The 25,569-nt window shown below is 41.9% G+C and overlaps 1 protein-coding gene across 1 annotated transcript in view; it reads left to right on the forward strand.

Annotated features, from left to right (window-relative positions):
• Positions 1-829: 829 nt before the first annotated feature.
• The window catches only part of cep44 (centrosomal protein 44), a 77,761-nt gene continuing 53,021 nt past the window's right edge, over positions 830-25,569 (forward strand). The window contains exons 1-3 of the mRNA XM_043704568.1: positions 830-1,100; positions 10,656-10,751; positions 23,419-23,566. Coding sequence (XP_043560503.1) covers positions 10,663-10,751; positions 23,419-23,566 — 237 coding nt within the window. The 5' untranslated portion in view covers positions 830-1,100; positions 10,656-10,662. The remainder of the gene's footprint in view (positions 1,101-10,655; positions 10,752-23,418; positions 23,567-25,569) is intronic.

The raw sequence follows: 25,569 nt of genomic DNA on the forward strand, positions 1-25,569 counted from the left end.
TTACCATCATGACTCCACTCCAAAAAGAACTTCATTGGCTTTAAAACAATCTTGACAAATTGTGGATGGTGCCATAAAAATGCAAGTATTGTGCCTGAAATATTTACTGTGCTTTCTTCCCATGAATGCTGACTGACCTGCTGAGTTTTTCCCAGCAAATTTTCTTTTTGTTTCTGGTCTCCAGCACCTGCAGCTTTATTTTTCCATTAAACAGGGCAGCTGTCCAAATAAATTGGTCAGTGAGGTAAACGGTTAAGGATCTGCTGTGCTTTATTGACCATTTTTCTCAATCCACCTTCAATGATTTGTGTATTTATATGCCAGGTCCTTCTGTTTCCACATCTCCTTCAGAATGATCTTTTTGACAATATTTATTCTCCTAAGTATGAATTCAAGTAAAAACCCAAGGAACTGCGGCTGCTGTAAATCAGAAACGAAAACAGAAGTTGCTGGAAAAGCTCACCAGGTCTAGCTCTATATGCGCAGAGAAATCGAGTGGTAACGTTTCGGATCCAGTTCTGAGGAAGGGTCACTGGACCCGAAAAGTTAACTTCGATTGCTCTTCACAGCTGCTGCCAGACCAGCGGAGCCTTTCCAGCAACTTCGTCTTTTAATATAAATCAACTTTGTTGCCATAGTGAGATCCCTATTTTTGCAGCTGTAGGGGCAGATTCGATCAATGAAACAGAAAACGCATTCTAACAATATCGGGGAAAATTACAGATCGATTTTTAAAAATTATTGCGTAGAGGGAGGAAGAACCGTGTTCAAAAGATTAAGAATGGTTGTGTGTCTACTAGCAAGACAGACGTGTTCTTTTGCTGGCGAATGTGCGGGGCGGAACGGCGAGCTGCTGGATCCGACGGCAAACTGAGAAAGAGACGGAGGAGGGCAGCCGTTAGAGGGAAACCTGTCAATCAAATTCAAACACCGCGCGAGGCGCCCGCTGCAGACCTGCGGAGACTCGGAGAGTGGGGGGGAAACCTGTCAATCAAATTCAAACACCGCGCGAGGCGCCCGCCGGACCGATCCATCAAACTGTAGACGGTTCGTTAACAACTTCAGAGTCGGGTCGAGGAGTACCAAAGCCGGGCACGCAGGTGAGGGAGTTTGGTCAGTTCAACACAAACTGATAACCCCAGCACCGGTTCAGATTATCCACGCCACCCATCGTCCTGTCCCGACTTCCTATAACCCACGCCCCCGTCAGACTGACCATAACCTATTTTTACCCCACCGCCCTCCAGGGCGAGACCCTGCCCTCTGACCCCACCTCTCAGGGTGAGAGCCCTGCCCTCTGACCCCACTTCCCAGGGTGAGAGCCCTGCCCTCTGATCCCACCATCCTCCAGAGTTAGGACCCTGCCCTCTGACCCCACCTCCCAGGGTGAGAGCCCTAACCTCTGACCCCACTGCACTCCAGGATTAGAGCCCTGCCCTTTGACCCCACTGCCCAGTGTGAGAGCCGTGCCCTCTGACCCCACCACCCTCCAAGGTGAGAGCCCTGGCTCCATTGTTCAGGGTGAAGTCCTGCCCCCTAGCTCCACTGCCCAGAGTGAGAGCCCTGCTTTCTGACCCTACCAATCAAGGTGAGAGTGTGCCCTCTAGCCCCCTGTCCATCATTAGCATTGCTCCCCTCCCCATCTCCCAATGATAGAATCCTGCCCCCGTGACTCCATCTTCCAAAGTTAAATCCCTGACCTCTGACCCCATTTCTCCATTCCCAGGGCAGGACCCTGTTCTCTAACCCCATTTCCTCCTCTGTCACATTCTCCATTGTTCCTCTATCAGTCTTGTCCTCTAACATAATTTCCTCTCTTCCAATATGGAGGGTCCCCCTGACCCCTTTCGGACTCTGACCTCTATTTCTAGGTCCCTGGGTCAGAGTCCTGCTCTCTGATTCAACTTCCTCATATCATTCGGTTAGAGCCCTGTTTTCAATCTATTCCACCCCCCTCCCCCGGCCAAAGTTCTATCACAAAGTATGTGCTGGGTGTCATTATGCACCAGTTGCTAAAAGTAAGTGTACAGGTGTAGTAGGCAGTAAAGAAAGCAAACTGTATATTGAAGAAGATTCAAGTGCATGAACAAGGATATCTTGCTGTCATTGTACAAGAAATTGGTAAGGCTACACCTGAAATATTGTGTGCTATTTTGGTCTCCATATCTGAGGAAACATGTTCTTGCTGTAGAGGGAGTGCAGTGAAGGTTTACCAAATTGATGCTTGGGATGGCAGGGCTGACATGAGGAGAAATTGAGTCAGTTGGCTTATGTTCTCCAGAGCTTCAACGATTGGTAGGATGGAAGGGATCTCAGAAACATATAAAATTCTAACAGGACTAGACACATTACATGCAGGAAGTATGTTACTGATGTTGGGGAATCCAGAACAATGGGTCATAGTTTAAAGATAAAGGATAAACCTTTTAGGACTGAGGTGAGGAGAAATTTCTTCACCCACAGAGTGGTGAGCCTGTGAAATTCACGATCACAGAAAGTGTTTGAGGCGCAAAGATTGCGCAAAGAAGGAGCTTGATACAGTTCATGTGGCTAAAAGGATCAAGGAGGTTGATATTGCTGTTCTGGGTAAAAGGATCGGATAGGGAGAAGACGGGATTAGGGTATTGAGCTCGATAATTTGCCATGATCATAATAAATGGCAGAGATGGCTCTCAGCGTCGATGGCCTACTCCTGCTCCCATCATCTACGTTTTAATGGATGTAGCTTCACCAGGTTGAAATCTAATTTTAGGTATGTCTGGTGCTGCTCTTGAGATGCCTTTATGCTCCGTTCTTAGAAACCAAGTAGGTGAGACTCTACTTTGGTCACACCTGACGTAATGCAGTTGTCTGGACATCTCACTTTTGGAAGCATGTGCAGGCATTGGAGAGAATTTGTATGAGGTTTATGAGAATGGTTCCAACGATCAGGAATTTGTTATGAAGATATCAGGGTGAAAGTAGTGTATTGTTATTGTCATTACACTCGTGACACAAAGCAATGAGGACACTGCTTCAAGTCACACCATGACAGTAGGTGAGATTTAAAATAAATTCAATTAATTAATAAAATCTGGAATTGAAAGATAGTTTCAATAATAGTGACCATGAAGCTGTAGAGAGTATTGTTTGTCATAGTGCCATGGGAGTCCATTATAATAGCAACATGTTTGAATCTCAAATTGCCTATAACAGAACTATAGAGAGTTGACCTAGAGTGGTTGAGAAAATATAGATAGATAAATATATTGATTCTTTGAAAGATAATGTACGGCAACATACAGAAAGATAGCAAGTTCGAATATGACATCAGAAGGGACAGGTCATGTTTTACAGATTTTTTTTTGTTTAGGAGTTTACAGAACAATTGCATAATGAGACAGTAAATTCATTTGGTCTGATTTTAGGCAGGCATTTGATATTTCCATGTCAGAATTGGTTTGTGATGGTTTGGCCAATGGTACGCTTGGCCTGTAAGTTAGAAGATAGTAAATTTATGTACAACTGCAGAGAATCCAGCTGTCAATTCATACAACATCACTAACTGGTCACTATGTTATTGCTACTTGTGGATTTTTTACTTTGTGCAAGTGGACTTCAAAAGTAGTTTTTGTCTGTGAACAGTTTAGAAACCCCTGAAAGCGCAAAGGGCCGTATCTAAAGAGAAATTATTTCATTGATTCATCAATTGCTTGCGAGGTGACACACATCAAAATAAGAAGAAACTTGTCACCTTGGTGGAGGGATCATTGACCAGCGGCATAGATTTAACGTAAGGGGAAGGAGATTTAGAGGGAATTTGAGGGGAAAAAGTTAATGTACTGGAAATCTAGAACTCACTGCCTGTAAAGGTGGTAAAGGCATAAATTTTCATAACATTTAAAAGAATTTAGGTTTGCATTTGCATTGTCAAGGCATATAAGATAATGAACCAAGTGCAGAAAAATGGCTTCAGAATAGTTAAGCAGTTGTTTTTGACCGCACAGACCCATAGGGCCTTTTTCCTGTGCTGTGGACCTCTATATTGGCACTGGCTGAGAAGCTCAATGGTCTGATTGGCTTCCTGTTATGCTGTAACAATTCTAACATTCTTGATGGTAATGACAGAGTGAAGGCTATGCCAGATCATGCGATTGCACATTGTGATTTAATTCTGCTCCTGCTGGAGATCTACAGGGGTTTAGATAGGGTCGACAGTGAGAATCTTTTTCCACGTGTGGAGTCAGCTATTACAAGGGGGCATAGCTTTAAATTAAGGGGAGGTAGGTATAGGACAGATGTTAGGGGTAGGTTCTTTACTCAGCGAGTCGTGAGTTCATGGAATGCCCTGCCAGTAGCAGTGGTGGACTCTCCCTCATGGGCATTTAAGCGGGCATTGGATAGGCATATGGAGGATAGTGGGCTAGTGTAGGTTAGGTGGGCTTGGATCGGCGCAACATCGAGGGCCGAAGGGCCTGTAATGCGCTGTATTCTTCTATGTTCTATGTTCTACATTGCCTTATGGATCTCCAGTTTTGAGTTGTTAATCTGTGCTAAATCTATTCCATTTAGCACTATGGTAGTGCTAGATAAAACGATAGATCATATCCTCTATGAAGTTGAGAACCCCATCCCTCTTCCACAAGTAATACTGCCATGGAAGATGTATTTCCAACAGGTGAATTGGTAAGGAAAAGGTAGATTTCCCTCTTGGTTATGTCATTAACTGCGTGGCATACGTGCTGTTCAGGACTCAAGCAAACACAGAAAATGCTGGAGAAATCATCTGTGGAGAGAGAAATGGAGTTGATATTTCGAGTTCAAATGACTTCTTCAAACAGATTTCCAACATGTGCAGTACTTTGCTATTATTTCTTTCAGGACCCAACTGCTTGGTCAACACTGGTGTTCATTTTGCCGTTCTTGGTAATGGACATTGAAGTCTCACACAGAGAATAGCTTTTGAGACTTTGACACTACTTTTTCCAATTGATGTTCACCATAAAGGAGTGCTAATTCAGCAACTAAAGGAAGACTGTACATGTTAATCAACAGGAGCTTTCCTTGCCCATGTTTGCCTTAATATGGGAGTCCATATTGAAGCAATATGTTTGAATCTTAACTGCACTCTGAAATTGCCTAGTAAACCATTCAATTGTATCAACTGCTAGAAAGGAAAAAAATAATGAAAATGGATGACCGCCTGGCACTGACTAAGACCAGAAACACAATAACACAACCCTCTAACCCTGTAAAGTCTTTCTCACTAACAACTGGGTGCTAATGCCAAAATTGAGAGAACTGTCTGTCATTTTGGTCAAGAAACAGACTGACATAGTCGTACTCATGGAATCTTACATTACAGGCAATGTCCAAGGCAACACCATAACCGAACCTGGACATGTCCTGTGTCACTGGCAAGACAGACCGAGCAGAGGAGCAGCATAATGATATCTAGTTGTGAGGGAGCTTCCCTAGCAGTACTCAGCATTGACTGATTCTGGACTCCATGAAGGCTCATGGTATCAGGTCAAACATGGACAAAGAAACCTGTTCGTTACCATGTAATCTCCCAGCTGATGAATGAGTACTCCTCCATGTTGAAGCACTTGGAAGAAGCATTGAAGGTGGCAAGTGTGAAGAATGTATTCTGGATAGGGATTTCAATTCCACCACCAAAATTTACTTGGTAGCTCCACCACAGACTGAGCTAGTCGAATTGTAAAATATGTAGCTGCTGGACTGGGTTTGTGATGTTGGAATCAATAAAAGGAGGAATCATGCTTAAACTTCGTCCTTGCCAATCTGCTTGTTTCAGAAATCTGCTCATGATGGTATCACTAAGAGTACCGCTGCACAGTCCCTATGTCGTTGTACAGTCACTCTTCATATTAAGAATATCTTCCAACGGCAAGTGGCAAGAAGCATTTACACCAAACAAATGCCAGGCAAAGACTATATCTCCAATAAAAGGCAACCTAACCATGCTCCTTGACATTCAATGCAGGTACCATCAGTAAACTGCTTGTTTGGCGCCACATCCTCAAGCATCCACTTCCTCCAGCAATGGCGCTGTGTAGCAGTAGTGCATACTATCTACAAGGTAGTCTGCAGGAATTTCAGCAAAGAAATATAGCATGTTCCAAACCCATGATCACTTCCATCTAGAAGAACAAGGGCAACAAATACATGGGAACACCACCATCTCTAAGTTCCCCTTCAAGCCACTCACCATTCTGATTTGGACAGTTGCTTCACTGTTACTGGATCAAAATCCTGGAATTCCCTCTCTAAGGGCATTGTGAGTGCATCTTGATCCTTGATCTGCAGCAGTTCAAGAAGCAGCTCACCACTACCTTCTCAAGGGCAAATAGAGATGGGCAATAAATGCTGGACAGCCAGCAACACCCACATCCCATGAGTGAATTAAAAAAATATTGTGCTGCAATACAATCTCATGACCTATCATATCTCCTGATCAACCATTATCATCAAGGCAGGAGATAAGTCCTCGTTCAATGAAGAGTGCATGCCAGTAACAATACCAGGCATTCTTTAAAAATAAAAGGTACCAACCTAGTGAAGTTACAGAACAAGACTGCAGTCATGCCAAACAGCAAAAGCTGCAAATGATAGACAGAACCAATTTCATGACCAATGGATCCGACCTAGTCTCTATAATCCTGTCATATCTAGCTGTGAATGATCATAGAGAATTTAACAACGAATTGGAGGAGAACACTCCAGAACCATCCCTATCCTCAAATCATGTGGGAGCCATTATTGTGCAAAACGTAAGTCTGAAGCATTGGCAACAATCTTTAGTCAGAGTGCTGATCATTCTTGGCAATCTGCAGAGGTCCTCAGCATCACAGGTGACAGTCAGTAGCCGATTGGATTCACTCCACATGATAACACATTGGATGCACTGGATACTGCAAAGGTTAAGGGCCTTGGAAACATCCTGGCAATAGTTCTGAAGATGTGTTCTCCAGAACCTGCTGCATCCCTAGCCAAACCTTTCTGGGACTGCACAACACTGGCATCTGCCAACCACCTGACCATGTGAAAAACTGCCCCGATATGTCCTGTACACAAAAAGTAGTTCAGATTCAATCTGGTCTCCTCTTAATCATTAGTAAAGTGATAGAAGACTTCAGGAACAGTGCTATCAAGCAGCAATTGCTTAGCAATAACCTACTTCCTGATGTCCAGTTCGGGTTCTGTCAGGCCCACTCAGCTCCCCTGACCTCAGTACAGCCTTTATTCAAACATGAACAAAAGACCTGAATTCAAGAGGTGAGGTGAGAGTGACTGCCCTTGACATCAACACCACATTTAAATGAGTGTGGCATCAAGAAGCTCTAGCAAAGATGTAGTCAATGGGAATCAGGGGAAAACTTCGCTGGTTGGAGTCATATCTGGCACAAATGAAAATAATTGTAGCAGTTGGAGGTCAGACATCTTAGCTCCAGAACATCTTTGCAGGAGTTCCTCAAAGTAGTGTCCTTGGCTCAGCCATCTTCAGCTGCTTCATCAATAACGTTCTCTCCATCATAATGTCAGAAGTGTTGTTGTACAATGTTATGGGTTAGGCCAGACCACTGAGAACATTCTTAAGCAGACAGCCCAGACTATAACTTTGCAATTTGTTTTGGAAAGTGTACAGCGAAAATTATCCAGAGTAAGTTAGTGAGGTTGACTACCAGGTTAATAACAGACAAAAATTTATTCACAAAATTAAACAGAACCCCTACAGAACTCAGTCTATCCAAACTAGACTTAATTATGCTGTTCTGAATACATAAAACAGTCCCAATAAGCAAGCCCCCTTAGAAACCAGTATAAATGAATGGAACAGATGCTTGCAGGTTGGAGTTAGAAGGGCAGAGAGAGAGAGTTTGTTTCGACACAGCTCACTGTTAATTCCCAACTAGTTCTGGATGAACTGAACTGCTCATCTAGAGAGCTGACCACTCCCCTTTCATTATACAGGTCACTTCTAAACCATGATCACTTTGGCCTGAAGTCTCATCTGTTTGCATATCAACAAAAGGCCTCTCAATACCCTTTAATTTCTGTACCAAACCAGACTAATAGGCACTGACAGTGGTTTATTACCCCAATGAAAGAAACCAAGGGCATAGTATCCTTGAGAAAAGGAACAGCTTTTAGAAAAATGAAACCAGCTTTGTGACAACAATCATCAGGGAACAATGTTCACACTGTTCGTGATTCCTCAATCACTGAACTGTTCATGCCCAAATGCGACAAGATCTGGACAATTACCAGGCTCAGCCTGACAGGTGACAATTAAAATTTATGCCACACAAATGCAAGGCAATGACCATTTTCAACAAAAGAGAGAATCTGACTATCATCCCTTGACATTCTATGGTATTCCTACCACTGAATCGCCCACTATCAACACCCTGTGGCTTTCCATTGACCAGTGAACTATACTGGACAAGGTGTATAAATACTATGGCTTCCAGAACTGTCCAGAGGCTAGGAATCTTGCAGCAAGTAACTCATCTTCTGACTTCCCTCCAACCTCATCCCAGACCAACCCTCCAATTCGGCATGACCCTCTTGTCCTGTCCTACTTGTCCAACTTCCTTCCCACTTATCTGCTGTACCTTCCCCACTGACCTATCACAATTATCTCCCACCTGCATCCACCTATCACCTTCCCACCAACCTTCCTGCCAGCCCCACCCCCACCTACCTGTTTATCTGTCTGCACCCTTCACCCTCCATATTCCTGATGAAGGACTTATGCCTGAAACATTGACTCTCCTGCTCCTCGAATGCTGCCTGACCTGTGCTTTTCCAGCGGCACACTTTTTGATTCTGACTTCCCAAAGCCTGGCCGCCATTTTCGGGCACAAATGAAGAGTGTGATGGAATGCTCCTACTTGTCTGGATGGGGGCAGCACAAACAACACTCAAGAAACTTGACACCATCCAGAACAAAGCAACCTACTCAATTGGCACCACAATCACAAACATTCAGTCCCTCCATCTCTGATGCTTAGTAACACCATTTATAAAATGTACTGCAGTAATTCACCAAGGCCCCTAATTCAGTGTGTTTCAAACCCACAACCACTACCATCTAGAAGAACAAAGGCTGTAGATACATGGGAAAATTACTACCTGCAAGTTCCCCTCCAAGCCACTTAGCATCAGATTGAAATTATATAATCAATCCCTCAGTTTTGTTGCTTCAAAACCTTGGAACTCCCTTTTTAAAGACATTATGGTATATCCACACCAAATGCAATGGTTCAAGAAGACATCTCACCATTACCTTCTCATGGCCCATTCTGTGAGTGAATAAAAGTTAAATTGAGGACTTTCAGGGCAACTCCGTCCCAGTTGTATACCACTGTTCTATCATTTCTAGCAGGAATGTCCTGACAGTGAGACAGGACATATACAGGATTGTTATAGTAGTGTGGTGGATATTATGTTTCAGAGGTTCTATTCATAGAAACATAGAAATTAGGAGCAAGATTAGGGAATTAAGTATTTCAAGTCTGCTTTGCCATTCAATATGATCATGGCTGATCCTCTATCTCAATGCTAGATTCCTGCTTTCTCTCCATACTACTTGATATCTTTTAATATCTAAAACAAAAACCTCACTTTTTTGAATATATTCAGTGACTTGAGTTTTACATCAATGGGTGGCAGAGAATTCCACAGGTTCATTCCCCTTTTAGCAAACAAATGTACCCTGCACTCAATCTTAATTGGCTACCATGTATCCTGAGACTGTATCCATGTAGTTCTAGATTCTACAGCAGAGGAAACGTCCTCCTTGTACGTTGTCTGTCCGTCTCGCTTAGAATTTTGTATATTTCAGTCTGATGTCCTCTCATCCTCTTAACTCTAGTGAATACATGTCCAGTTGAAGCAATTTGTCCTTATATGATAGTCCTGCTATACCCTGATCAGCCTTGTGACCTCCACTGCACTCCCTCCAGAGCAAGTAGATCCTTACTTAGATAGGGAGTCCAAAACTGTACACAATACTCCAAGTGGTCTTGCCAAGGCCCTGTACAACTGCAACAAGACATCCTTACTTCTGAACTCAAATCCTCTCACAACGAAAGCCAGTATGCTATTTGTCTTTCTAACTGCTTGCTGTGCCTACCTGTCTACTTTCATTGACTAGTGTACAAGGACAGACAGATCCCTTTTTACATCTACACTTCTCAATATATCACCATTTAAATAATTATTCTGCCTTCTGTTTTTCACACTGAAGTGTTTAGCCATGTAGCACTGCAATCTGCCATGTGTTTACCAACACACTCAGCTTGTCTAAATCACTTTGAAGTCTCCTTGCATCCTCATTCCTGCTCCTCTAAGCAAATATAGAGTTCTTGGTTGTATGTCTCAGTGCTATTTGTGGGATTTTTTTTGCATGAACTACTGTTTTCCTGCAGAATAGTCACTGCTTTCCAAAGGAAGTTACTGGGTGAAATGCTTTGAAGCGTCATTGGGCTCATCCTTTGTATTTCTGTTCTGCTTATCAACACTGCTGGCAGTTTACTGGTTAGCTAAAATGAAGAAACCTTTGAGCACCATTTAGTAAATTACAATGACATAAGATAAGCCCACATACATTTTTGACTATTTACATGATCCTGTTGCTCATGTTATAGGTGTAAGATGACAACCGGTGATTTGAAGGGATCACTTCGAAAATTAGAACAAGGACTTCGTTCACTGAATTATCCTCAAGATATTGATTATAATGGGTAAGAAGCTAAAATGCAGCACTGTTATCATTTCAATGGGCTAAAAGTGTAAAAGAAAGTGATCCATTTTTAAATTTATGTAAGATCTTTCACTAATCTGTCATGTAGCATTTTGCATCCAGTTGAACAGTTTTGAAGTTTAATCTCTTGAAATGTGGCAAAAACTTGAAAGGAATCATATTCTACTGACAGCAAAGAGACAATGACCTGGTAATTTCTTTTGTGCATAAATTTGGCAGGCCATTGGATGACACTATTACTGCCCTTGGAATTGTAGTCTGTGGATTTCTCGTGATCACCTGAAAGGGCAAATGAAGCCCAGTTTAACACAGCATTTGAATGATGGCCCTTCTGACTGTGCAATATTGCATCAGGTGCACTAATATGTCAGACAGGACATGCTTTCAAATTTCTAAAGTGGTTTATTTAAACTCTTAACTTGCTATGCGTTAGATTCAAGTTAACATTCCTTATGTTTTGCTCCAATAGAGAGACTGCTTGTGGCAAGCAGGTCATGCAATGGGTATTTTACAATCGAACAAAGTTTAGATATCACAGTTTGGTTTGATTGTTTGAATTTAATTTAGAAAGAAATCTGGAAACATAAAGCTAATATAAGCAAAAGTTCTCTTATGTTTTCTTGGGAATGAAAACTTGGGATGTAGCTGCTAGACTTGGTCTGCAGCGGATGGTGAGGGAACCAACAACAGAGAAAAAACATACTTGACCTCATCCTTACTAATCTGCCAACTGCAGATGCATCTGTCCATAACAGTATTGGTAAGAGCAGCCACTGCACCGTCCTTTTGGACATGTGTCCTGCCTGCATATTGAGAATAACCTCTATTGTGTTGTGTGGCACTATCACCATGCTAAATGGGATGGATTTCGAACAGATCTAGCAACTCAAGACTAGGCATCCATGAGGCACTGTAGGCCATCAACAGCAGCAGAATTGTATTCCAGCACAATTTGTCACCTGAAGGCCTACCATATCTCCCACCCAATCATTACCGTCAAGCCAGGGGATCAGTCCTAGTTCAATTGACAGTGCAGGAGGGGATGCCAAAAGCAGTACCTGAAGATAAGGTGTCAACCTGGTGAAGCCACCAAATAGGACTACTTAGATGCTAACAAGCATAAATAGCAAGTGATAGACTAAGTGATCCTATAACCAAAAGATCAGATCTAAGCTCTGCAGTTCTGCCACATCCTGTTGTGAGTGGTGGTGGACTATTAAACAACCTACTGGAGGAGGAGGCTCCACAAATATATTCATCCTCCATGATGAAAGAGCCAAGCACAACAGTGCAAAAGATAAGGTTGATATATTCGCAGCAATCTTCAGCCAGAGTGCTGAGTGAACGATTCAGCTCATCCTCCTCCAGTGGTTCCCAGCATTACAGATACCAGTCTTCAGCCAATTCGAGTCACTCGACATGATATTAAGAAACGGTTGGAGGCACTGGCTATGGCAGAGGCTACAGACTCTGACAACATTCCAGCAATAGTACTGAAGACTTGTGCTCCAGAACGTGCCGCTCTCGGAACCAAGCTGTTCCAGTACAGTTACAACATTGGCATCTACCTGACAATGTGGAAAAATGCCCAAGTATGTCCTGTACATAAAAAGCAGCACCAATCCAACCCGGCCAATTACCACCACATCAGTCTAATCTTGATCATCAGTAAAGTGATTGAAGGTGTCATCAACATTGCTATTACTCAGCAATATCCTGCTCAGTGACGCCCTGATTGCATTCCATGAGGGCTATTCAGCTCCTGACTCATTACAGCCTTGGTTCAAAAATGGACGAAAGAGATGAGGTGAAAGTGACAGCCCTTGACAGCAAGGCTGCATTCGACCGAGTGTAGCATCAAGGGGGCAATCTCTCTGTGAAGGGCTTTTGCCCGAAACATCGATCTTACTGCTCCTCGGATGCTGTCTGAACTGCTGTACTCTTCCAGCACCACTTATCCAGAATCTGGTTTCCAGCATCTGCAGTCATTGTTTTTACCTACCTGATTAGAGTCATATCTGACAATAGGAAAATCGTTGTTGTAGTTGGAGGTGAGTCATCTCAGCTCCAGGACATCTCTGTACAAGTTCCTCAGGGTAGTGTCCCAGACACTTCATCAGTAACTTTCCCTCCGTCGTAATGTCAGAAGTGGGGGTGTGTGCTGATGATTGCATAATGTTCAGCACTATTCACGACTCCTCAGACACTGAAGCGTTCTGTGTCCAAACACCACAAGATCTGAACATTATCCAGGCTTGGGTTGACAAGTGGCAAGTAACATTCGTGCCATACAAATGCAAGGCTATGACTATCACCAATACGAGACAGTCTAACCACCACCTCTTGACATTCAATGGTGTTACCATCATTGAATCCCCTACTATCAACAGCCTGGGAGTTATCATTGATCAGAAGCTTAACTGGACTTGCCACAAAAGCACAATGGCTACAAGAGCAGGTAAGATGCAGCGAGTTACTTCCTCCTTACTCCTGAAAGCCTGTCCACCATCTGCAAGACGCAATCAGGATGGAATACTCCTCACTTGCCTGGATGATTGCAGACCCAACAACATTCAAGGAGGTTGACCACCATCCAGGAAAGAGCAGCCTGCTTGTTTGGTACTGCATCCATGAGCATCCACTCCCTCCACCGCTGACGCTCAGTAGCAGCAGTGTGTACTATCTACAAGATACACTGCAGAAATTCACCAAAGATCCTCAGACAGCACCTTCCAAACCCACGACCACTTCCATCTAGAAGGACATGGGCAGCAGATATATGGGAACACCAGCACCTTCAAATTCTTCTCCAAGCCACTCAACATCCTGACTTGGAAATATATTGCTGTTCCTTCACTGTTGCTGGATCAAAATCCTGGAATTTCCTCTCCAGTGGCATTGCAGATCAACCCACAGAGAGGTGGACTGCAGTGGTTCAAGAAGGCAGCTCACCACCACCTTCTCAAGGGCAACAATGGATGAGAAATAATGCTGGCCCAGCCAGTGACACGCACATCCCACAAAAAAAATGACTAAAAAAATTAAACTGCTTTACCATGAGGCTCATATGTGATGAACATGGGTAAGACCTCATTCTTGTCCTGGAAAATGATCTTATTCCATCAAATTTCTACAAAGAATCAAGGACAATTATGGAAGAGCAGTGAATGTTGGCTTTGCCAGTATCATAGAGTCATAGAGATATACAGCATGGAAACAGACCCTTTGGTCCAACCAAATCTAGTCCCACCTACCAGCACCCGGCTCATATCCCTCCAAACCCTTCCTATTCATGTACCCATTCAAATGCCTCTTAAATGTTGCAATTGTACCAGCTTCCACCACTTCTTCTGGCAGCTCATTCCATCCATGTACCACCCTCTGCGTGAAAAAGTTGCCTGTAGGTCTCTTTTATACCTTTTCCCCTTCACCCGAAACCTATGTCCTCTAGTTCTGGACTCCCCGACCCCAGGGAAAAGACTTTGCCTATTTACCCTATCCATGGCCCTCATAATTTTGTAAACCTCTGTAAGGCTACCCCTCCGGCTCTGATGCACCAGGGAAAACAGCCCCAGCCTGTTCAGCCTCTCCCTATAGCTCAAATCCTCCAACCCTGGCAACAGCCACAACATGACCTCTCAACTCCTGTACTCAATACCAATAAAGGAAAGCAAAAGAAATGCCTTCTTCACTATCCTATTGACCTGCGACTCTACTTTCAAGGAGCAATGAACCTGCACTCCAAGGTCTCTTTGTTCAGCAACACACCCTAGGACTTACATAAGTGTATAAGTCCTGCTAAGATTTGCTTTCTCAAAATGCGGCACCTCGCATTTATCTGAATTAAATTCCATCTGCCACTTCTCAGCCCATTGGCCCATCTGGTTCAGATCCTGTTATAATCTGAGGTAGCCCTCTTTGCTGTCCACTACACCTCCAATTTTGGTGTCATCTGCAAACTTACTAACTGTACCTCTTATGCTTGCATCCAAATCATTTATGTAAATGACAAAAAGTAGAGGACCCAGCACCAATCCTTGTGACACTCAACTGGTCACAGGCCTCCACTCTGAAAAACAACCTTCCACCACCACCCTCAGTCTTTTACCTTTGAGCCAGTTCTGTATCCAAATGGCTAGTTCTCCCTGTATTTCATGAGATCTAACCTTGTTAATCAGTCTCCCATGGGGAACCTTGTCGAACACCTTACTGAAGTCCATATAGATCACATCTACCGCTCTGCCCTCATCAATCCTCTTTGTTATTTCCTCAAAAAAACTCAATCAAGTTTGTGAGACATGATTTCCCACGCACAAAGCCATGTTGACCATCCTTAATCAGTCCTTGCCTTTCCAAATACATGTACATCCTGACCCTCAGGATTGCCTCCAACAATTTGCCCACCACTGACGTCAGGCTCACTGGTCTATAGTTCCCTGGCTTGTCCTTACCACCCTTCCTAAACAGTGGCATCACATTAGCCAAACTCCAGTCTTCCGGCACCTCACCTGTGACAATCGATGATACAAATATCTCAGCAAGAGGCCCAGTAATCACTTCTCTAGCTTCCCACAGAGTTCTAGGGTACACCTGATCAGGTCCTGGGAATTTATCCACCTTTATGTGTCTCAAGACATTGAGCACTTCCCCCTCTGTAATTAGGGAATTTTGCAAGGTGTCACCATCTATTTCCCTACAGTCTATATCTTCCATGTCCTTTTCCATAGTAAATACTGATGCAAAATACTCGTTTAGTATCTCCCCCAATTTCTGCGGCTCCACACAAAGGCCACCTTAGAACATAGAACAGTACAGCGCAAAACAGGCCCTTCGGCCCTCAATGCTGTGCTGACCTGTGGACATTTCTCAGCTCGTCCCCCTACACTATCCCAAAATTATCCATGAGCTTATCTAAGGATTGTTCAAATCTCCCTAATGTGGCTGAGTTGACTACCTTAGTAGGTAGGGCATTCCACACCCTTACCACTCTCTGTGTAAAGAACTTGCCTCTGACATCAGTCTTAAATCTATCACCCCTCAATTTGTAGTTATGCCCTCTCGTACAAGCTGACATCATCCTCGGAAAAAGTCTTTCTCTGTCTACCCTATCTAATCCTCTGATCATCTTGTATATCTCTATCAAATCCCCCCTTAGCCTTCTTCTTTCCAATGAGAAAAAACCCAAGTCTCTCAGCCTTTCCTCATAAGACCTTCCCTCCAGACCAGGCAACATCCTGGTAAATCTCCTCTGCACCTTTTCCAATACTTCCACATCCTTTTTGTAATGGGGCGACTAGAACTGTACACAATATTCCAAGTTTGGCCGCACCAGCGTTTTGTATAGTTGCAGAATGATATTGCGGTTCTGGAACTCAATTCCTCCACCAATGAAACCTAACACACCGTTTGCCTTCTTAACAGCACTGTCCACCTGTGTGGCAACTTTCAGGGATCTATGCACATGGACTCCAAGATCCCTCTGCACATCCACACTACCAAGAATCTTTCCATTGACCAAGTACTCTGCCTTCCTGTTATTCTTCCCAAAGTGCATCACCTTACATTTAGCTGCATTGAACTTCATTTGCCACTTCTCAGCCCAATTCTGCAGTTTATCCAAATCCCCCTGCAACCTGTAACATTCTTCCAAACTGTCCACTACTCCACTGACTTTAGTGTCGTCTGCAAATATACTAATCCATCCATCTGTGCCTGCGTCTAAGTCATTTATAGAAATGACAATCAACAGTGGTCCCAAAACAGATCCTTGTGGAACACCATTAGTAACTGGACTCCAGACTGAATATTTTCCATCAACCACCACTCGCTGCCTTCTTCCAGAGAGCCAGTTTCTAATCCAAACTGCTAAATCACCCTCAATTCCATGCCTCTGCATTTTCTCCATTACCCTACCATGTGGAACCTTATCAAAGGCTTTACTGAAGTCCAAGTATACCACATCAACTGCCCTACCCTCATCTACATGCTTGGTCACCTTCTCAAAAAACTCAGAGGTTTGTGAGACATGACCTGCCCTTGACAAAACCACGTTGACTATCTGAAATCAAATTGTTGCTTGCTAGATGATTATAAATCTTATCTCTTATAAGCCTTTCCAAAACCTTTCCTACAACAGAAGTAAGGCTCAAATGACAAAGCCAAAGGCTCTGCTATCTCCTCCCTAGCTTCGCAGAGAATCCTCGGATAGATCCCATCCGGCCCAGGGGGTTTGTCTACTTTCACTCCTTTTGGAATTGATAACACCTGTGTGTAACTAACCTCAATCCTTTCTAGTCTAATATCTCGTACCTCATTTTTCTCCTCTACAATATTCTCCTTTTCCTGAGTAAACACCGATGAGAAATGTTCATTTAGCACCTCTCCGATCTCTACACGGTCCACACTCAACTTCCCACTTCTGTCTTTGACTGGCCTATTCCAACCCTAATCATCCTTTTATTCCTCACATACCTATAGAAAGCTTTAGGGTTCTCCTTTATTCTATTTGCTAAAGACTGCTCGTGTCCTCTTTTTGCTCTTCTTAACTCTAACCTTGCTGATCTTTGAGGGGCTCAGTTTTCTCCCTGGTTACCCTTTTGTCCTTAACGTATTTGTAAAAACCCTTTGGATTCTCCTTAATTCTATTTGCCAAAGCTATCTCATATCCCCTTTTTGCCCTCCTGATTTCCCTCTTAAGTATACTCCTACTGCCTTTGTACTCTTCTAAGGATTCACTCGATCTATCCTGTCTATACCTTACGTATGTTTCCTTCTTTTTCTTAACCAACCCCTCAATTTCTTTCGTCATCCAGCATTCCCTCTACCTACCAGCCTTTCCTTTCACCCTGACAGAATTATACTTTCTCTGGATTCTCGTTATCTCAATTTGAACGCTTCCCATTTTCCAGTCGTCCCTTTACCTGCGAACATCTGCCCCCAATCAGCTTTTGAAAGTTCTTGTCTAATAATGTCAAAATTGGCCTTTCTCCAATTTAGAACTTCAACTTTTAGATCTGATCTTTCCTTTTCCATCACTATTTCAAATCTAATAGAATTATGGTCGCTGACCCCAAAGTGCTCTCCCACTGACACCTCAGTCACCTGCCCTGCCTTATTTCCCAAGAGTAGGTCAAGTTTGGCACCTTCTCAAGTAGGTACATCCATAATGAATTGATAACATACTGAATCAGAAAATTTTATTGTACGCACTTAACAAATTCCTCTCCATCTAAACCTATAACACTATGGCAGTCCCAGTCTATGTTCGGAAAGTTAAAATCCCCGACCATAATTACCCTATTATTCTTACAGATAGCTGTGATCTCCTTACAAATTTGTTTCTCAATTTCCTTCTGACTATTAGGGGGGGTCTATAATTCAATCCCAATAAGGTGATCATTCCTTTCTTATTTCTCAGTTCCACCCAAGTAACTTCCCTGGATATATTTCCAGGAATATCCTTCCTCAGCACAGATCTTTCTTAATAACTCTGTAATTGGCCTTACTTAACTTGAAGACTCTGGTTTGACACCTGAGTTACTTTCCCTCAAACTGAAATTGAGATTGTACCATGTTGTGATTGCTACAAGTTAAAGGATCCTTAACTGTGTAACCCTGTTCGGGCAGCATCTGAGGAGCAGGAAAATCAACGTTTCGGGCAAAACCCTTCATCGGGAAGGTTCCCGTCATTCCTGACGAAGAGCTTTTGCCCGAAACGTCGATTTTCCTGCTCCTCAGATGCTGCCTGACCTGCTGTGTTTTTCCAGCACCACTCTAATTTCAACTCTGATCTCCAGCATCTGCAGTCCTCACTTTCTCCCTGTGTAACCCTGTTGTTAATCCTACCTCAAATGACATTACTAAATTAAAAATAGCCTGTTTCTGGCTAGGTTCTGCAATGTCCTACAGTAAAAAACAATTTCTGATGCACTCTACAATTTCATCTTCCATGCAGCCTTGTCCAGAAGGTTTGATATGCAGATTAGTATCACGATGACAATTGTAACGACCTTCTTGCTCATCTTATATTCTGCTTTATACTTTGTCCTACAGTGAGGCCTACCATTCTCACCCATGACTTTCTACCCTTGCTATCCCTTATTTCCATCCAAACTGATTCTGCATCTGGATGCATTGTACCTTCATCATTACTCCCATTGGACTGATAACACCCCTTAATAAGCTACCCTACCTTTTTTTCCTTTTCACCTAGTCTTCTGGAATGTTAAATGCCTTTGAATATTGAGTTTCTAATCTTGGTCACTCAGCTATTATAGAGACATGATTGCATCAAGTCATATTCATTTATTTCTGTTTGTGCCATTATCTCTTGTTACAAAAGCTGCATGTTTTCAGATGAAGAATCTTAAACTTTGACTTTTTACCATTATTACTTGTTTTAATTTCTGCTACACTCTATGTATACTTCCTACATTTTCTTGTCACACTTTTATTAGCAGTCACCTTTCCACTACCCTGCAACTCAACTCTCTCATTTCTTTTTTACATTCCAAATTTCCTTTCAATTGAACCCACTCTTCCCACTAAGCCATTTAAAGCTGTTTCTGTAAACCTAGTTCCACAATTTGCCAGACACAGGTTGTAATATGACTCACACAATGCCTATCACAATAGATCAGCTCTCTATTTGTTTCCCTCGCACTAACATCAATGCTCCTTGAATTGGAAGCCATTTCTCCCACTCCAGTCTTTGAGCCATGCATTTACCTTTGCAAACATAGTTCCCTATGCTAATTTGCATGTGATTCCAGTAGTAATCTGGAAATTACTACCTTTGTAATTGTACTTCTGCTTTTTAATATTGCTTCAAGCTGCTCATAATTCCTTAGCAAAACCTCTTTCCTAATCTTACTTGTATCATTGGTACGTACATGGACTACAGGATCTTGTGCTTCTGACCCCATCTTCCTCCCCAACCCAGAAAGTGTCCTGAACCTTGTCGTCAGGTAGGCAGCAGAGCCTTCAGGAATCTCTGTCTTCGCTGCAGAGAACAGTATTCGTTCCTTTAACTGTGCTATCTATCAGTATTACTGCTATATTCCTCTTTTCTGCCCCAACTTGAATGATACTCCGGACTATAGTGGTGTGGGTAGTTTGCTTAATTAGGGCCAAATTGTTCAGGAGAGATGTTAGGACGACTTCTACACACAAAAGTTGATGCTAGATTAGTTGTTAAGCATTGGATAAAAAATTAGCTTGACGGCAGGAGATAAAGTGCGGTGGTAGAAGGTTGTTTTTTGGACTGCATGCTTGTGACCTGTAGTATTTTGCAGGGATTGGTGCAATGTTCACTGTTGTTTGTCATTTATATAAACAATTTGGATGAGAATATAGGAAACGTGTTTTGTAAGTTTGTGAATGAACACCAAAATTTGGTGATATAGTGGGCAGTGACGAAAATTAGCTCCGAGTACAATGGAATCTTAATCAGCTGGGCCCATGGACGAAGGAGTGGCAAATGGAATTTAATTTAGATAAATATGAGGTGTTGCATTTTGGTAAGACAAACCATGGCAGGGCTTGCATAGTTAATGGTAAGGCTCAGGGGAGTGTTGTTGAACAGAGGTTCAGGTACATTGTTCCTTGAAAGTGACGTCACAGGTAGACAGGGTGATGAAGAAGGCATTTGGCACGCTTGCCTTTGTTGGTCAGCGCATTGAGTTTAGGAGTTCAGTTGTCATGTTGCCACTGTGGTTTTGGAGGTCATTTTTGGAGTACAGTTCTGGTTGCTCTGTTCTAGGAAGGATATTATTAAATTTGAAAGGGTGCAGAAAAGATTTACAAGGATGTTGCTGGGACTGGAGGGTTTGACTTATAAGGAGTTATAAGTAGGCTGGGACTTTTTTCCCTGAAGCGTAGGAGGTTCAGGGATGACCTTTGTAGAGGTTCATAAAACCATGAGAGACATAAATAAGGTGAATAGCAAAGGTCTTTTCCCTAGGATAGGGGAGATCAAAATTAGAGGTTATAGGTTTAAGTTGAGAGGAAAAAGATCTAAAAGGGACCTTTGGGTCTACTTTTCCACGCAGAAGGTGGTGCATACATGGAAACAACTGTCAGAGGAAGTGGTAGAGGCAGGTGCAGTTACACCATTAAAAGACATTTAGATATGTCCAGAATAGGAAAGAAAGGGTTTGTGATATGGGTTAAATGCAGGCAAATTGGGCTAGTTTAGTTGAGAAACCTGGTCAGCATGGATGAGTTGGACTGAGGGGTCTGTCTCTGTGCTGTATGACTTTATCACTCAAAGGTACTAAAGAATGGCAGGTGGAAGGAGTTCAGCCACAGATCTCATTGAATGGCAGGACAGGTTTGAGGGGTTGCATGGTCTACTCCTGTTCTTATGGTTGTGACAGGCACCATTTAAATGCACGATTCTTTTTTTCTTGTTAACTTTCTTTGAAGCCTTTGTTCCACTAAAACTAATAGTAATATTCCACTACTCCTTACAATTATAACTTTCACTCTGGTACAGTTTTTATGTGCTTCTATATTGCGACTGCCAAAAAACCTCCGTGCTCTAACTCAAATCTAGTCAATGTATTGATCAAATTTGTCGTTGTTAATTTGGTTTAGTTTTATATCGCTCTCCTTATATAAAATGTGCTTGGAAGGTTGTAAAGATGTTTGAGGTCATAAAATATTTGTGATTAAATTTTCATCTCTGAAAGCCAACCAGTTAGGCTTAAATAATGATGGTAGTTATATATGTGTAGTTTTTGTCAACCATCTTTGCAACAAAAAGCATTTGTACACGTCTGAGATATGTGGCCCATAAAAAGTAAGTCTTCACTGGTTGTATAGCCTGTGTTAAGATTCTGATACCATAGTTGCTGATGGAAAATGTGCTAACCCTTTATGTATCAGCTCTTAGATAAATCAGAAACATTTCTTATTCCAGTTTTTTTCCCATCATCTTTTGAAGCCAATAATCTGTGCTGACAGCTTCCAGTAGGTCATCTAGAAACCCAACCTAGATTCATGTGTATAGACAGTGAATGTTGACAGATCAAACCTCCGATTTCCTGCTCTGCGTGGTTTCATTAGTAGAATCAATGCATTTAGCCAGAACAGAGAGCTTTTAATTTTATTTTTTGAAAACATCTTGCTGTTGCATGTTATTACTTAGCAGCTGGAGCAGATGTAGAGACTGGACAATAATGGGTTAATCATTTGAGTCCTGGCTTGTTCTGTTAAAGATATGTCCCTGTAGCCTATTTATGGCAGATGCTTTCTGTTTGGCTCCAGTAAGGAAAATGTCAGCTGGTATCATTCAAGCTAGACAAAGCCAAAACTTCGCTGACAACTTTCATCGCTTAGCCCCAGAATGTTTTGGTTGAGGAAGGGGGAAGGATTACGGCCACTGATAATTATTGGGTAGATTTTGTAAATAAGTTCAGGATTACATTAACCAGCACTACAAATAAAATAGACAGAATTAAACATCAACTATCAAATGCTTTTGAAGTTCATATCATTTGAAGTTGATTTTGCTTTTATACGCATAGTTAATGACTGCAGAGTAGAAATTTATTGCTCAATAACAGGATCTTCAGATTGAACGAAAGGCCAACCACAGTAGCAAATGTTGGACTTCAGGAAAAGAGTTGGTAATTTTTTAATTGGAGACCAGGTTTATAAGACAACCATTGCCAATGTATGGGAACAATTATATTAAAATGTCAAGATATCCAACAACAAAATAAATTCAACTGAACTAGAGTATAACCTTTTGGATTATCATCCATTCTGGTCAACCTGTTATGGTTTGCTTTCTGTTTATGTTGAGGCATTGAGCTATAATTGTACGTCAATTTAGATTATTTTTTGAACAGCGTGCATGGTCTTTTATTAATGCCCAAAATTGTTCTATTCCAATTAAAATTTAGTTCCCTAAGATAAAATTAATCTTTTATTTTTATTGAAAAAGAGTCATAACGGGCTCCGTTAACTCTGTTTTTCTCTCTCCACAAATGCTACATACTTGCTGAGTTTCTCCAGCATTCTTTTATTTCAGATTTCCAGCATCTGCAGTATTTTGCCTTTATAAAATTATTTTTTTCTGGTGTAATACTAATGAAGATGCTTCAAAACTCTAACTTGTACTGTCTTGAGCTTGAATTCTTGAGTCTTGAGATAATATGATGAGACAGATCTATGCTGAAAAGAAAAAAGTGTAAAAAGAAACAATTTGCACCTTTACTAATTTGCGTAGTTGCAGTGTTATTTTCGAACCAATATCCAAATACAGAAAAGCATTCTATTAATATAAATCTACAATGAGAAAAATGTACATGTCTCTAATGTAAATTTATAAGACATAGTAAATGACAACAGTGGCAGAAATCTGACTTGATATTTAATGAGTAGTCATGTACATTTTCTCTCCAGACCTGAATGCTTTAACATGATCAGGTCCAGACTCACTCAGTGCATTTGAGTACACAGACCTTTGGCTCAATATAGCTACAACACCAGATTATGTAAATTGTCATTTCTAAATAAAGTGCAAATTAATAGACAGTTTAGGTCCAGCTGTTGGTTGCATTTAGTAAGCTTAATGTAGGAAGTTAGCTAATGATGATAGTAGGACTAAACAGTTTAAGATTTAATTTTATGTTTTGTAGTCTTGCTAAGGGTGATCCTGCTGCCTTTCTGCCAATCATCAGTTTTGCCTTCACCTCATACTCCACATATGTGACCGAGCAGCTACTAACATCTGGAGTAGAACTTACGGGAAAGAATGACTCACGCTTTCTCGATGCCATTTATAAGGTACAACTGTTTTTGTTGGTGAGCCATGCTAAACACTGAAGCTTCTGCATGCTAGATTTAATAAGTGGAAGAAATACAATTTGTTTCGTCTTTTTGTAAATTAACTTTTGTCTGTATGTTTAGCCTGTAAATTTCTAAGCTTAAGTTATTGAGATAAGTTGAAACTTCATGTGGCGAGATGTACAAGTGTACATTACATCCAGTAATTTTTGTTTACTCTTGACTTTACTCCTTTGATTTTCTTTTCTTTACCCTGCTTCTTTTGTCAGTAAGTCATCTGCAGTCTATGTTATTTCCTTCCAAATAGTCTTTTGTCCTGTGTGACCAAAGGTGTCCTGAATCCTAAAGGTTCAGTGAATGAATGCATCCAATTTTATTTTATTTTATTTTGATCCTTCCCTAGCTTGGTAATACTAATTTAGTTTTAAAATATCTGTACTGCAACCTTGGCTTAAAACATTTAAATTTAAGCTTAATATAGTGTCCAAATCCAGGAGCAAACCTGTGATCTTCCTGGCTTGTGCACGCTTTCACTGAGTTAGTGGGAGTTCTCCCAAATGAACTGTTCACAAGTTCATTTAGATGATTTTCGATGGACACTCATACTGTCTTTCTCTTTCATTCCTTCACTACTTCTTCCCTTTACTCCCATCTTATCTGTCACTTCTTGAAAAGCATAAATTAGTATAGTTTGGAAGTGAAAAATTTAGCGTCACATTTTATCTCCTAAAACGTGCCTTGAGTGTGTTTTATCATTATTGTCATTCATGAATATGATCATTCATAAACTTTTTATCTTCAATTGGCTGATGGTCTACTTCTGTTATGATTTTCCTTCTTTAGAAATGGCAAGGAAGGTTATGTGGAAGGCAAATAATTGCATGGGTGGACTATGGGGAGCTACCATATCCGCTATAACAGCAATTAATAGACAATACGTGCAGGAGTAGGCCATTCTGCCCTTCGAGCCAGCGCCACCATTCATTATGATCATGGCTGATCATCCTCAATCAATATCATGTTCCTGCCTTATCCCCATAACCCTTGATTCCACTATCCTTAAGAGCTCCATCCAACTCCTTCTTGCAAGTATCCAGAGACTTGGCCTCCCACAGCCCTCTGGGGCAGAGCATTCCATACACCACCACTCTCTGGGTGAAGAAGTTTCTCCTCAACTCTGTTCTAAGTGGCCTACCCCTTATTTTTAAACTGTGTCCTCTGGTTCGGGACTCACCCATCAGCAGAAACATGCTTCCTGCCTCCAGAGTGTCCAATCCTCTAATAATCTTATACGTCTCAATCAGGTCCCCTCTCAGCCTTCTAAACTCAAGGGTATACAAGCCCAGTCACTCCAATCTTTCAGCATAAGATAGTCTCGCCATTCCGGGAATTGACCTCGTGAACCTACGCGACACTCCCTCAATAGCCAGAATGTCTTTCCTCAAATTTGGAGACCAAAACTGCGCACAATATTCCAGGTGAGGTCTCAGGGCCCTGAACAGCTGCAGAAAGACCTCTTTGCTTCTATACCTACTCTTGGGAAATAAGGCAGGGCAGGTGACTGAGGTGTCAGTGGGGGAGCACTTTGGGGCCAACGAACATAATTCTATTCGTTTTAAAATAGTGATGGAAAAGGATAGACCAGATCTAAAAGTTGAAGTTCTAAATTGGAGAAAGGCCAATTTTGACAGTATTAGGCAAGAACTTTCGAAAGCTGAGTGGAGGCAGATGTTCGCAGGTAAAGGGACGGCTGGAAAATGGGAAGCCTTCAGAAATGAGATAACAAGAATCCAGAGAAAGTATATTCCCGTCAGGGTGAAAGGGAAGGCTCGTAGGTATAGGGAATGCTGGATGACGAAGGAAATTGAGAAAAAGAAGGAAGTATATGTCAGATACAGACAGGATAGATCGAGTGAATCCTTAGAAGAGTATAAAGAAAGTAGGAGTATACTTGAGGGAAATCAGGAGGGCAAAACGGGGACATGAGATAGCTTTGGCAAATA

This window comes from Chiloscyllium plagiosum, chromosome 2 (assembly GCF_004010195.1).
Source record: "Chiloscyllium plagiosum isolate BGI_BamShark_2017 chromosome 2, ASM401019v2, whole genome shotgun sequence".
Taxonomy (NCBI): domain Eukaryota; kingdom Metazoa; phylum Chordata; class Chondrichthyes; order Orectolobiformes; family Hemiscylliidae; genus Chiloscyllium; species Chiloscyllium plagiosum.